Source organism: Carcharhinus amblyrhynchos, chromosome 8 (genome assembly GCF_965287045.1).
Source record: "Carcharhinus amblyrhynchos chromosome 8, sCarAmb.v2.hapA, whole genome shotgun sequence".
Taxonomy (NCBI): domain Eukaryota; kingdom Metazoa; phylum Chordata; class Chondrichthyes; order Carcharhiniformes; family Carcharhinidae; genus Carcharhinus; species Carcharhinus amblyrhynchos.
Genome location: NC_137331.1, coordinates 39,327,198 through 39,342,849, shown reverse-complemented (window position 1 = coordinate 39,342,849; position 15,652 = coordinate 39,327,198). Strand labels below are relative to the sequence as shown.

At 40.6% G+C, this 15,652-nt stretch overlaps 1 protein-coding gene across 4 annotated transcripts in view; it reads left to right on the top strand.

Moving 5' to 3' along the window:
* LOC145346527 (zinc finger protein 236) overlaps positions 1–15,652 on the top strand; it is a 122,615-nt gene that overhangs the window by 39,911 nt on the left and 67,052 nt on the right. For all 4 annotated transcript variants that reach the window (XM_080193906.1, XM_080193905.1, XM_080193907.1 and 1 more), the window contains exons 6-11: positions 1,672–1,844; positions 4,718–4,867; positions 6,786–6,962; positions 7,448–7,673; positions 11,908–12,180; positions 13,601–13,801. In XM_080193906.1, coding sequence (XP_080050032.1) covers positions 1,672–1,844; positions 4,718–4,867; positions 6,786–6,962; positions 7,448–7,673; positions 11,908–12,180; positions 13,601–13,801 — 1,200 coding nt within the window. The remainder of the gene's footprint in view (positions 1–1,671; positions 1,845–4,717; positions 4,868–6,785; positions 6,963–7,447; positions 7,674–11,907; positions 12,181–13,600; positions 13,802–15,652) is intronic.

Here is a 15,652-nt window from a genome sequence, read left to right as displayed (position 1 = left end):
TTAAAGCAATATTCAGGCTATTTTGATGTTGCAAAATCTGGATTAACATTGGGTAACTATTCTTTTCTAAAGGATTAGTCGAAAGTTTGAGTTATTGCTTTATAATCATTCATCATTTATTACCAAAAAATTGACTGCCCGTTGACTACCTATAGCAACTACAAATATATTTTCTGCAACCCTTGCTCCCAGTCAGTGTTATGGAATGCATAATCGAGAAGAAGGCCGTTTAGTCCAACGGGGGTCTATGTCAGTGTTCAGTTGCTTCACATGAGCATTCTCCCACCTCTTCTGATCCTATTGGCATAAGTGTTTATTCCTTTCTCCCTTGTAATTATCCAGCTTCCCCTTGGATGTAACTGTGCAGTCTACCTCAGTCACTCCATGTGAGAGTGCATTCCACATTCACACTACTGTCTGGGTTAAAGAAGTTTCTGCTGATTTCCCTTTTGGATTTATTAGTGACTATCCAATATTTGTGGCCCTTAGATTTGGTCCTCCCCACAAGGTCTATGCTTTGTTTTCAATCTGTTATTGCTCTGAAAGTGTGCTTCTGGCTAATCCTGTCAACTTCTCTGTTTGTGCATGCCTTCAGTACCATCCCATCGTTCCTCCATTTCCCACTCCTTCCACAGGTCCTGTCCCTTTCCAAACCTGAGCTGCAGTTGTTTTCTTTCTCTGATTGAACCTCTAGCTCTGTCCCATCTAATGGCCCCAAATTGAGTGCAGCAGCAAAGCTCCTGCATACCTTGGTATTCTGGATACAGTGGGGTACATATGTATTCCGAACAAGCTCTTGATTTCGTGCTACTTCATAGTCCCAGATTCCTGACTGACCTGACAGAAGGGCAGAACCAGTCCGAGGCGCCAAATGACCTACTCTTGATCCTATGTTTAGAGTGGGAGACAACAAATTAAGGGAGGATGCCAGATATTGTCAGAAAAATCTTCATGACCAATATCACTGGAAATCAGTTATGCATTTAAGAAGTAATAGGTACATGTGAATCACATTAACTATGATGTCAGTAAGTGGATATAATAGCAACTATAGTTCATTATGTGATAGATTTTGAATTGTGACACTTGTGGGTGATGGAAGAAGGTTTACAGTATAAAAGATGAGGTGTGAAAATGTTGCCTTTCCCAAAAAAAAGCTTCAATATATCTCTCTGGAAGGTATTTGACTTGCTCTGTTGCTGGTTCTGCCTGGTGATCTGGTGCAAAATAATAGTTATGCAGCTCATCGTTGAATGTGAATTTCAGTAATTCAAGTTAAGCAATTAAAGTTTATACTGTTCAATGCAGTTGGCAAAACTAAAATCGGCCTCTTTTCATAACTGGTATTAAAGTTGTGTTTTTAAACAAATGCTTGTAAATATTTTCTATTCAGTTGCCAGAGTGTTTACTTATAGGAAACTATCTCAAACCTTGAGCGTTCACTGTCCTGAGTAAGCTCTCTTGGACTGACACACAATATTACCTGTGCTTTCACTATTAAGTCAGCCCAACACCTGGTACATGTAGTGTTGTTACCACAACATTAACCCAACACATGGTGTAACTAGACTTATTGCTAGAGCATTGTAGGATAACTGCACTTCTTGGATTTTTTTGTTTGCTGCAAACTTTTCTCCGCTCACCACCTTTCATTTTTATTCTGTAACTCAGGTGAACGACCATTTAAATGCAGCGATTGTGGAAAAGCTTTCAACCAGAAAGGGGCGCTGCAGATCCACATGATCAAGCATACAGGCGAAAAACCCCATTTTTGTCTTTTCTGCCCAGCATCCTTTTCTCAGAGGGGCAATCTGCGAGCACACATACAGAGGGTTCACACTGAGGTATTGGTATTCCCATAATGGGTAGTAAGTGTTTCAATCAGGCTTCATTCTGAATTGAAGTGAGATTTGGCTGAGTTAGTTCAGTACAGCTAACTTGTAATCTCAAAACTGCATCTTATCTTTTAAAATAACCAGTGTGTTAGTGCTTCTGTATAGAACTTGCTTGAATCCTTCGCCCTTTGACTAATTTTATTACTTATTAATTTATTTCTTGTTCATCAATGGTCCCATGTCAATTAATCTTCCACTATATCTATGATTTTCATTTTTTGATGATTAACAATTAATCCTGAAACAAGCATTCACTGTAGCTCTGGGATTAAATTTAAATTAAATTCCCAACTGTTGTACCAAATCAGTTCAAAATATATGTTGCTGTCTTAATGAATTAAGATGCCTACTGCACCTTTCTAAAAGCTTTCAGCAATTTTTCACCTGTTTTGAGACTTTATTTTAGTTGTCTGTCTCTGAGTGCAATTGCATGTAATTCTCTGCTGCCAGATCTATGATGTACCCTGCACTCTTTGAAACATGCATCAGGAGCCATGTGTAACTGTGATAATGGGGAGGAAGTGGTGTAGTGGTATTGTCCAGAAACCCAGGATAATGTTCTCGGGACCTGGGTTCGAATTCAAATCGCACCTTGGATTCAAAAAAAATCTAGAATTAAAAATCTTAATGACCAGAAAATCAATGTTGATTATCATAAAAACCCATCTGGATCACTCATGCCCTTTAGGGAAGGAAATCTGCTGTCCTTATCTGGTCTGGCCTACATATGATTCCAGACCCAAAGCAGTGTGGTTGACTCTCAACTGCTTTCAGGGATGGGCAATAGATGCTGGCCCAGCCAGCGACAACCACATCCCAAATTTAAAAATAGTTTCAGAAACAACCACATTTCCACTTGTCAATTTAAAAACTCATCTTAGTGATTCAAGTGTCAACCATTCAACTAGAACAGCAAGAACTATGACATCTTTTTATCAAACAAAATTTAACTGAGACACAGAAGGAGACATTCAGACAGGTAGTTTTTAAGGAGCACCTATAAAGACAAGAGAGGGAGACAGAGAAACTGAGAAATTTATGGAGGGAATTCCAGAATTTGGAGCATATAGAGCTATTAAGCAAAAGAAAAGAGGGGTGTGCAGGAGACCAGAATTGAGGGAAAGCTGAGATCTAGTGGAGTTCAAATCTTTCATGCCCCTTGACTGGATTATTCCAATGCTTTCCTCACCAGTTTTCCAAGCTCTATGCTCCATAAATGTGACAGTGTCTGAAATTCTGCCTGTGTCCTAACTCATAGCAAGTCCTGATCACCCATCACGTACCTGTGCTCGCTGACCTACACTGGCTCTCAATTAAACATTGTCTCAATTCTCATCATTGTTTTCAAATCCCTCTGTTGTCTTGTCCCTCCATATCTCAGTAAGTTCCACTATTCCTGTAACCTTCGACTATCCATGCACCTCTAATTGTGCCCTCGCGAGTATCCCAGATTTTAAATGCTCCATGTTAGTGACTGTCTTCAGTTACCTCCGGAATGCTGGAATTTCCTCCCCAAATCACTCTGCTTTTCTTTCCTCCTTTAAAGCATCCCTTAACACTTACCTCTTCAGCCATGTTATTGGTTATCTCACCTAATAGTTGCTACGTGCCTTGGTGTTAAGTTTTGTTTTGGGCTGCTCTTGTGAAATGCTTATTGCACAAGAGTTGCAATATAAATATAAGCTGCTTGGGGTATCCCAGATTTCAGTTGATTTCCAGCTGAAATAGAAGGGAAGAGGGTACATAATGACTGCTGGCATGGAGAAAGCAGGTAACCCTGGACTTGAGTGTACTTGGGCAGGGAATAGATTTTGGGTGCATCTGCATGAAGGGAGGGAGTGCAAGATGAGTCCGGGACAGGGAAGACTACAACTTTCCTTTCTGGCACCTGGACCTTTGCACCTACTGGTTCCACAAAGGGGCAGTTTTACACTACACTTCAGAGGGCCACTTCTGCTTCAGTAAAAGCAAAATACTGCGGATGTTGGAATCTGAAACAAAACAGAAAAATGCTGGAACAACCCAGCAGGTCTGGCAGCATCTGTGGTGAGTGAAAATAGAGTTCAGGCTTTGAATCCCTATGACTTCTTCAGAGCTGCTTTAGCGTGATGGGGAAGCCTTAAAGCTTCTCCTGTTAAAATGCATTTGGGTTCCCAATGATATAGTACAACCGCAATTTGCATGAATACATGAGGCTGTTTTAGATGGAGCACCTTCTCCACCTGTAGTGCCCTGCAGGATATTATGGCGTAGGAAAGGGTCGAATTTCAAGCTAGGTAAATAAACTGCATATTTTTAATTGCTCACCTGATCAATGATGTTAAAATACTGTAAATTAATTTAATTGGACTATGACATTCAGCAAATGGTTTTAGAGGGGAAAAAAATCCATGTTATATTTCAAAGAGAGATTTATTGTAAAAAGCAGTTTGAAGTGCCAAGTTCAGATCCACGATTCATAATCATTTGTTTTAGGTCTCTGACCTTGCATTAGCAATGAAAGTCCTGTATTCCAAACACCATTGCCCAATAAATATTTGAGGGGTTTTTAGCAATACTTCATACCACCTTTGATGTAACACTTCATGCAGTATCTTGAAGCAATGTTTCTACTTTTTGTTTTTCTTTGCAATGAAGTTTATAATTACTGGAAATACCGTGAAGCATTGTTGGTGTTTAAAATCTCATTAACTTGACTGGCCCCAAAGGCCTAAATCATGTAACTCTACTGTTTAGTTTTAATATCGGTATTTCTTTGCTGAAAATATACTGTTTTTCATATGGTCCTTTGTTTTTGCTTGCTTTCTTTTAAATCAAAACAGGTGAAGGATGGTGACCAGCCAGCATACCAATGCGAGGAATGTAGCTGTGTATTTAGAAAACTAGGCAGCCTTAATGCACACATCAGCAGGATGCACTCAGATGGATCAGAAACCTCAAGAGTGATCACTGACACTGCACACAGTGTACTGGTAAATTGGACTTGCATGACTCCAGATTTATTGTTAGTCTCTGGTTGAAGAAATACATTTCTCCAAATTTATGCCGGCATTGCATGTTCTGTTTTGGTCAGACATTGAAACTGTCAAATATCAAACATTTGTCAGTATGATTTATCATGGATAATAGTGCCACTCTTACAAAATACCCATTTCTCTGCATTTTAATGTGTCAGCCACCAATCCGTCCACTTTGTGATATGATCACTAGCCTTCAATTTGCCATGCTCCCTAGTTTGTTACCATGAGCAAATCTTGATAACTTCTTCTTTTGTGCCTATGTCTGAATCATTTGCAAAAATGGAAACTTTATACAGGATCCCTGGGTGGACCGCTACCCATAATCCTTCCCTCTCATCCCCCTCAGGAAAATGACTTTATTTTCTTTCTCCTAATCCTCTGTATCTATGCTCTCTTTAATATCTTGTACCTTCATTTCTTATGTAAGAGCTTGCCAGGTGTCTTCAGAAAATCTGTAGTATCTGCTATATTTCTTTATACATGTACATAAGCCTCTAACATATGCAATTCATTTTATAGAGCAATTGCCCGGTTATGCCGTGTTTCTTCTTATTCATAGAATTATAGAATCCCTACAGTGCAGGAAGCGGCCATTCAGCCCATCAAGTCTGCACCGACCACAATCCCACCAAACCCCTATTCCTGTACATTCACCCTAGCTAGTCCATCTGATATTAAGGGACAATTTAGCATGGCCAATCCACCTTACCCGCACATCTTCGGACTGTGGGAGGAAATCGGAGCACCCAGAGGAAACCTACGTAGACACAGTGAGAACATGCAAACTTCACACAGACAGTGACCCGAGCCGGGAATCGAACCCAGGTCCATGGTTCTGTGAGGCAGCAGTGCTCATCCCGGTGTCACCATGCCAGTATTATTGTCTTCTGATTTGTATAGATGGTTTGTGTTATAAATTTGTCTGTTTTGTACAGTAAGGATTTACCATTATTTGACAAATATCCTTGATTTTATTGATATGGAATTACATCAGGACATTTGGTTTGCCAGTTCGAACGGTCACTCAATACTTGTGCATGAATGCAAACTACAGTATATCAAGATGGACAAAAATGTTATAACTTTGACATGTTGAGGCTGGATGCTGTAACATAATATGCATGTAAATTTTTTGTGATGCGTTTGAAACAATGCAATTTCTCAAAAATAGTAATGTAGTGCATAATGCCTCATCAGGATCACTGATTCACAGTGACTGTGGGAGCAAAAAGTCAAGTTCTGTTTCATTACTTGATACTTTGGGGCCAAATTCCACGGTTCTTGTTCATTCTCTAGTGTTTGTTTTCAGTGCTTTTTTTAAATTGTTGCGTAGTATTTGCAGGAAAACCGATTGTGATAGGCAATCCATGTAGCAGTAATGTTTCTTTGGGGAGTAGAATGTTATCTTACCAGTGACTACTAAGAGTGCAAAAATTTTCAGTGGAACCACTAACTGACTTGCTAATTACTAATGGTTTTCAAAAGAAACACACAATTTTCACGCAACATTTTCAGAAGTAGTTTTTACAAATTCTCACTGGATTGGGGTAGAACTGCAATATAAGACTTTTGTTTCACAGTTGTGGCCTTTTAATATCTGCATCACACAATGTATGAAATTCTTCTATTTTAAAGGAATTTTACCCTTTAAAATAAACAGATTAGTGAACAAAGGGATCATCTTTCCCAGGCTAATTCTTGAGACCTCAATTGTAAGGTATTTTTGTATTATTTCATGTGGGGAATCTGCAAACAGCAATGCTTTTTTGTTTTGGCTCTTAATTAGTAATGTGCTTCCTCAGAACAAATGTAACCTGATGTAAATTACAGTCTAGTTTCATTCCCTTTTCTATTTTAATCATGACAACAGACAGCTGGGTCATCACCAGTAACCTCTACAGGAGGCCACCAAGGAGCACAAGCCGTAACTGATGTTATACAGCAGCTCCTGGAGCTGTCCGAGCAGGTGACCGGAGAGGGAACGCAGTCTCAACAACCAGTACAGCAAATCACCATAGAGGGCAGTATCAATCAGGACATCTTACAAGTGAGTTCTCCACCTCCACCTCCCCCACTACAGAAATAGTATTGCGATGCCACACCACTTCTGAAATGTTGCATGCCTGACAGACACCTATTAAAGAATTAGGCAACATCTTGATTTTCTGTGAACAAATTTGGAGTTCTGAATTTAAAAACAGGTGAAGAGGGGGCACAATATTGAATGAAGGCTCATTGTCCTTCACTGTATTGGGGTTGTTGGCAGAACAATTACCTAATTCAAAGAACCTTACTGAATGGATTTTATGGATAATGTGCAGAAATTTGTACCTTTTTAGTTTTGCACCCTTTTTGACAGAACTTGATAGCAGACTCTCCCCTTGTAATTCTTCGCAAACTATTATAAAGTGTTTTTATTATAACACTGCTGTAAAGTTAGATCCAACACATATTTCAAATGTAATCTTATTAATCCACAGTTATTTCCTTCAATTTGCCATGCCAATTCTGATTTTTATCTTTTAATTCCAGCAAGCCTTAGAAAACAGTGGACTCACAAGCATTCCCATTCAAACTCATCAATCCGACTCCTCTGGTCAACCAAGGGCTTTGTTATCTCGAAGTCAGTCCCAGGATGGACAAACTACACCTCTTCAACAGACTCAGCCTTCTGCTCCTCAATCCCAGCAGCAGCGGATGGAAAAACTCTCTGGCAAGGAGAATGTGGATGTGGTGAAGAAAATGATGATGTACCCTGGTAAGTCTGAAAATATCAGGTCTAGGAGGACTATTTCTTTAGATTATCACATACATTATAGATGTTGACAAGTGTTATTCATGGGGGGGTATTGGTAGAGTAAAGAACAAACTGTTTTCCATGGCAGAAGGGAATTAAAATACCTGGTGAAGGAATTGGAGGTGGCTTGAAAAAATGACGTTTTTATGCAATGGGTTGTAAATCCTGAATGTTCAGCTTGAAAGAGCAGTTGAATCAGATTGATTAGTGATTTGCGAAAGGGAATTGGATAAACACTTCAAGTGGAATGGTTATCAGGAAAGGGCAGGGAAGTGGATATTACTGGATGGTAGTTCTATCAAACAGTTAGAATGGGTGTCTCTTTGCTGTTTGAGTATAATGCACAAATGGTACTTTTACTTTCACAACGTTTCATTGTGTCTGACATCAAATATGTGGGCCAGGATTTTCTGGCCTCCTCCGTCGTGGGATCTTCTGCTCTTTCTGCTGTCAATCTCAACCAAATTGATGGAACGATATCTTGGACCTACGGCATGTCATAGGAGAGTTGATGATCAGCAACTCCAATCTTGGAGAGGTCAGAGGGTGGTGGGGTGATTTGGCCTTGTTGCAAGGGATCCCAACCCTGCTGACACTAATTCTGACATGCTTGTAATGATGTTAACCATTCATTTCCAGAAAGAATTCAACAAATCTACATCAGAAACCCTGACTTTTTCTCATATTTCATTCCCTCTTTTCATTACCTGCACAAAAACAAAAATGTGTTTCTAGACACTGTACGTCATTACTTGGTAGAGGAAAGCAGCAGGCGGCAATGCAGAGCCAGTGAAGATGAAGAGGTGAGAGCAGAAAGGCAAAAGTTTGATAGAAAATGGCAGGCAGCAATTAGAGCCACGGAAGATGAAGAGGCTAGAACAAGAAAATGAGAAGTTGACAGCAACAGAATGCAAGAACCAGCAGCGCTGCAAACGAGAGCAAAACTTGGAAACTTTCACCGATGATCCGCAACTTATGAGTCAAACCCAGAATATGATATTGGCAATAGATCAAAGGTGTGTGAATATTGTGTTGCAGAGAAATGGGGAAAAAATAAGAGCCACCTTCAATGTGTTGCTCTAATGATAAAGTATGATTGCCAACCTTAAGTGAGCTCCCTGACTCACTGAATGCTCTTCTTAAGGGAGCAACAACAAAATCGTAACACTTCTTGAAAAATATTGGAAAATATTGCAGGATCGCCAAGAAAGTACCTTTATTTTGGCTCAGGAAGCAAGGAATTCTGATGTAATCTATCGTGAAATATTTAGTGTTTCAGCAAGCACTGAAAATGTAGGTGGAAAATGTAGGGAATAACACTCTTGCTGTTAACACTGTAGATGAAATATTCAGAACGTTATCAAATATTGAGGAAAAAATAGTTGGATTTCGAGCCTGATGGTTTTGAGTGACACTGCAAGTGCGGAGGATGATTAAACAAAATCATATAGGAAAAAATCTAAATCTAGCTAAGCTAGAGCCAAGCCAAGTACAGAAAATTAGAGTAAATTCATTAATTGTGAAAATAAATGTTTTTTGAGTGTAATAGTTTTGTGTGAATTTGTGTTTCATATTGTGAGATTAAATCATTTAATTAACATAACTGTGTGAAAGGAGGTAATTAAGTGAGTTTTTGAAAGAGAGCTGTTGAGTATAAGAAATGCTTCAAATAAATTACTTCTTAAAAACATTTTTGTGGTCTGATTTTTTTTTCAGCCTCAATAGCTGCTTCATTGAGTCCATGTACCCTAGGGTGAATATCCCAGCTTATTACTTTATAAAAGCATTTCTTCATCTTTTCCTTTAAATCATGATTTTAACCTTCCTCTCTTTGTTTCACAAATGTACGAAGGTTAGCCTAGCTTGAAAAGGGATCCTTTAAGTGTGGTTTTTCATGGGAGATTTTTCATTTGTTAATATGCAGAAATGTGGTAGAAACTTGGGTAAAAAGATTATTTATGCTAAACCACTGTAATTTGAACCGAGATGGCTGTTTTCACCCAATGGGCAATTCCTGGCTCTAATGTCATTAATGAATACTTCCTAGTTGGGTATAAAACAGTTCTATTGACTCAGCTCTTGGTTCCATTTGCTGCTGTAGAGGTGACATTTTCCTCACTTTGCACACTAACCATTTTCTGGATTTTCTCCATAAGGTGGTTGATTAGTGCTGTTTTTCGAGACAGCTTGTCATTTTTCATAAGCTGCTCTTCCAACAAATGGAAAAGATATCCCCTTTAGTTTGGACTGGGTTTGAGCAGAGGCCTTAATCAATGTCTAAGGTCCTGCACACTCCCTGATTTCCCCACTCACATGTCAATACAGTTTGGAGAAGCAGTAAATGAGTAGGTTATTGCTCTCCAGTGATCACTCTAAAATTGTTTGGTGCCTTGCTTGGACTGCACCTGGAATAAGTGTGTGATTTTTGATCGCTATGACGCGAAGAGGAGGCACTCCAATCCCAAGAGACAGTGGAAGGGAACAAAAAGCCCAGTCAAGGGCATTGGAGAGCCGAGCAGGATCCTGACTTTCTTCTGTCTCTCTCGCTGTCCCACTGTGCTTCTTATGCCTCAAAGCTCATCGTCTAGAAGGGTGGGTGGCTCACCATCACCACCTCAAGGGCAGTTAGGGTGGACAATAAATGCTGATCTTGCCCACGTCTTTTGATTTGATTTATTATAACCATATGTATTAGCATACAGTGAAAAGTATTGTTACTTGTGTGCTATGCTGACAAAGCATGCCATATGTAGAGAAGGAAAGGAGAGTGCAAAATGAAATATTACAGACATAGCTACGGTGTAAAGAAAGATCAACTTTATGCAAGATAGGTCCATTCAAAAGCCTGATGGCAGCAGAGAAGAAGCTGTTCTTGAGTCTGTTGCTATGTGGCCTCAGACTTTTGTGTCTTTTTCCTGTTGGAAGAAGGTGGAAGAGAGAATGTCTGGAGTGTGTGGGGTCCTTGATTATGCTGGCTGCTTTTCCGAGGCAGCGGGCAGTGTAGACGGAGTCCACAGGTGGGAGGCTAGTTTGAGTGATGGACTGGGCTTTGTTCATGATCCTTTGTCGTTTCTCGCAGTCTTTGATGCAACAATCCAGTTGTATCACAGCTTGCACCAAGCTGTGATACAACCGGAAAGAATGCTTTCTATGGTGCCTCTGTAAAAGTTGGTGAGAGTCGTAACAGACATGCCAAATTTCCTTAGTCTTCTGAGAAAGTAGAGGCATTGGTGGGCTTTCTTAACTGTAGTGTCGACATGGGGGGACCTGGACAACTAAAAACTTGAAGCTCTTGACCATTTCTACTTCGTCCCCATTGATGTCGACAGAGGCATGTCCTCCGCTACCGTTCCTGAAGTCGATGAGTATCTCCTTCACTTTGTCGACATTGAGGGAGAGATTATTGTCATCGTACCAGCTCACCAGATTCTCTATCTCTTGTATTCTGTCTTGTCTTTGTTTGAGATCCGACCCACTATGGTGGTGTCATCAGCAGACTTGAAGATTGAGTAAGAGGGGAATTTGGATACACAGCCATAGGTGTATAAGGAGTATAGTAATTCACCAATGAAAATCAAAAAAACTCTCGAGCACCAAATTCTGCATTCTCACTGTCAGCAGTGGCAAAGTTACCGAGATTAAAGGATTCCGGCCCTGATGTGTTGCATACTCCTTGTTTTAAGGAAGTTTTAGTGTTGCTGTGTCTGGCAGCTAAGGACATACTCATTTTGTATATTTGTACTTCACTTGATAATGCATATTTTTATAATGTATCTATGTAGGTATATATAGGATTGAAAATGTGGAGTACTGTTTTAAGCTGAAAGATCAGATTTATTGATCTTCTGGGTACTATACCTTGAAGAAAGTGACTAGATTTGTTGTAAAATTTCTACTTGGTCAGGTGCGTAACATAACGCAAGAAATCAAACTGAGAAACAAAGGTGAGGTGAATCAAAGTGGGAATGAAGCAATGTGAACATGCCAAGGAGAAGACTAGTTGATGTAATTAGTTCCACAATTTTAAGTTCCTGATAAATAGGAGAAGGTGCAATAATTCTTCATTTCAAAAACAGGACACAGCTTGGAGAAACAGGTTTTGCTCATCAGTTCCACCTGTGTATTTATTAGGGCATTGTGAACATTTCTTTGTTTATTTTAATTAGCTGATGCTCTGTTACTTGTATATTCTTAGGGTCAGTCCGTCGAGTGAATGGAATTAGATGGCACATGTGTACATATTGCACAAAAGAATTTAAAAAGCCTAGTGATCTAGTACGACATATTCGAATTCACACTCATGAGAAACCATACAAGTGCACTCAGTGTTTCCGGGCATTTGCTGTGAAAAGTACCCTCACTGCCCACATGAAAACACATACCGGCATCAAGGAGTTCAGATGTCCCATGTGCGCAAAGATGTTTTCCACTCAAGGGAGTTTAAAAGTTCATCTTCGGCTACACACAGGTACCTTTGAAAAGATTCCTGTATGAATTATTAATGTTTTCGGGAATAATCCAGAGATGTTCTGAAAGAGAGCTTTGACTAAATCAAATTAAATTGGATGCTGTTAAGGAGCATGGAAAAAATACCCTGGCTGGAATTCTCCGACCTCGCCCACGGCTGGGATCCTCCAGTCGCACTTTAGTGAATGGAGATTTGGCTGAGCACCAAATTCTCCGTTCTCACTGTCAGTGGTGGCGGAGCTTCTGAAGTCAGAGAACTCCAGGCCCAATTTACAGAATACTCCCTGCTTTAAGGAACTTTTACATGCTGATTCCAAAGAATTTTGTTTAAAAATTTGTATTTTTTTGGAAGTGAGTTATGAATTCTAGATTACCAAACTAGTTGAATGAAGTATAAAAGGAAAAAGATTTGTTTCGTAGCAGTGTCTTTTATGACTCCAGGGTGTCTCAAAGTGCTTTACAGCAAATGAAGTGTTTTTGTAAAGTGTAGTCGCTATTGTAATGTAAGAAACGGAGCAGCCAATTTGTGCACAAGCTCCCACAAATCTATTTTTGGGATGCTATCTAAAGGATAGATGTTGGCAAATGTTTTCAGCGTAGTGCCATGGAATCTTTTATCTGAGAGGGCATATGGAGTCTCGGTTTAACATCTCTCCCCAAAGGCAGCACCTCCAACAGTGTAGCATTCCCTCAAAACTGCACTGTGTGCGTCGGTCTTAATTTTTGTGCTCAGATCCCAGAATAGGGTTTGAACTTGCAAGTCTCTGTCTTAAGAAGCGTGAGTGCTACCCACTGAATCACAGCTGACAGTCCACTGACGATGGTTTGGGGGAAAATTAGCCGCGTTCTCATCCACTATATAGAGGTGCTCTATTCTCAGAGAATAAAATGAAAAACTGACTTGGATATGGCAATGTTTTTTATTTTAATCAAACTTTGTTCCCTGGAGTGCAATGTCATGGTGCATTCAATACTCCATGTGTTCATGAAAGACTAAAATTAACATGAAATCAGTTTTTAAAAGCATGCATGATATTGCACTTTCTATTGCTGGGAGATATTTAAATTGGTTAGGAAGTACGTAGGAGTAGATGAGGCATGGAGGTGGTGTACTGACAACTGCGACAGTTTAATGTGAGACTGGAAGGTGCTTTCCGGCAAGCTAACTTACCCCTTACTGTGCTGGGATGTGTAGGTTAAAGGGATTAGCAGGTAAATATGTAGGGATACGGGGCTAGGGCGGGATTGTTGTCAGTGCAGACTTGATGGGCCGAATGGCATTTTTCTGCACTGTAGGATTTCTGTGGTTTTAAGTCCAAAGCTTGAAAAGAAAGAATACCATCTGATTTGGGCACCCAGTAATTTTTTTCCCCAGCACTATTTCTTCACTGTTTTTTCTCTCTTCCTATTTTAACTATAAGGAGCCAGACCTTTTGACTGTCCACACTGTGACAAAAAGTTCCGCACCTCAGGGCACCGCAAAAGTCACATTGCTTCCCACTTCAAAAACTTGCAGCTCAAGAAACGATTTCCACGCAAACCAGCCAAGACGCGGATTTTAAAAAGCAGCATCACCTTAACTGACATACCTCTCCAGGAGCCTATACTCATCACTGATTCAGGTGAGGATTTGAATGATACAGGAATTAATGGGGTGAGACACAAATGATGAAATGAATCACTACTGAAAAACAAAACAAAAGATCCATATTTACAATGGCAAGGCATTGAACAAATTGCAGTATTTCATCAATGTACCTTGAGTAAAATGGAAGATTTTGAGATTTATGCACAGTTTCATAAGAACATAATAAGAACATAAGAAACAGGAGCAGGAGTAGGCCATCCAGCCCTTTGAGCCTGCCCCGCCATTCAATAAGATCATGGCTGATCTGTCGCTGCTCAGTTCCACTTTCCCGCCCTCTCCCCATAACATTATAACATTATTCATCACATTACTTTTAGGAAAAACAGCTTTGTTTTAACTTTGCAAAGACTTCTTGTGTTCAGTGTGTGCAGGGGGGCATAGGGCATAGAACATTACAGCGCAGAACAGGCCCTTCGGCCCACGATGTTGCGCCGACCAGTTATAAAAGAAATGACCCTCTAACCTAAACCAATCCCTTTCCATCCATAAACCTATCCACGGATCTCTTAAACGCCCCCAAACTAGGCGCATGTCCAAGAGCAACACCAACTGTACCTGAAAATGAGGTGTTACAGTGACAAACCTATAGCGCAGGATTACTTGCATGCCAGACAGCATAAGCAGCAAGTAATAGAGCTAAGCAAACCCACAACCAACAGATCAGTCCAGGCACATTCAGTGGTGAATGGTGGAGAATAATTAAACAATTCACTGGCTCTACAAATGTCCCCATCCTCAATGATGGAGGAGCCCAGCACATCTGTGCAAAAGATAAGCTGAAGTATTAGCAAAAAACCTCGGTGAAAAGTGCTGAGTGAATGATCCACCTTGGCCTCCTCTGGAGGTCTTTAGTATCAGATGCCAGTCTACGGCCAATTTGATTCACTCCATGTGATATCGAGAGACTGCTGAAGGTACTGGATACTGCGAAGGCTGTGGACCTGGCAATAGTACTGAAGATTTGTGCTGCAGAATTGCTGTGCACAGCAATTCTGCCCCTAGCCAAGCTGTTCAAGCACATCTACAACACTGGCATCAATCCTGAAATGTGGAAAATTGCCCAGCTATCTCCAGTATATAAAAAGCAGGAGAAATCCAACCCAGCCAGTTACCACCCCATCAGTCTATTCTTGCTCCTCGTGCTATCAAGTGGCATTTGCTTAAGAATAACCAGCTCTATGATGCCCAGTTTTGGTCCTTCCAGGATCACGCAGCTCCTGACCTTACTACAGCCTTGTTTCAAACTTGGGCTGAACTCTAGAGGTGAGGTGGGAGTGACTGCACTTGACATCAAGGCAGCATTTGACTGAATGTGGCATCAAGAAGCCCTAGCAAAACTTCAGTCAATGGGAATTGAGGAGGAAACCCTCCACTAGTTGGAGTCATGGCTAATAAAAAAAGAATGGGTGTAGTTGAGGTCAATCATCTCAGCTCCTTGGTAGGTGTTCCTCAGGCTAGTGTCCTAGACCCAGCCATCACCTGCTGCTTCATCAATGACCTGCCTTCCATTATACGGTCAGAAGCAGGGATGTTTGCTGTGTGACTCCTCAGATACTGAAGCGCTTTGTGTCCAAATATAGTAAGACCTGGCAATACTCCAGCCTGGGCTGAGAAGTGACAAGTAACATTCATGCCACAGAAGTGCCAGGCAATGGCCATCACCAACAAGGGAGAATCTAAACATCAACCCTTGACATTCAGTGGTATTGCCATCACTAAATGCCCTGTTATCAATGTGTGTCGGGGGGGGGGGGGGGGGGGGTCACCTTTGATTGGAAACTGAACTGGGCTAGCTATATAAATACTGTAGCTACAAGAGCAGGTC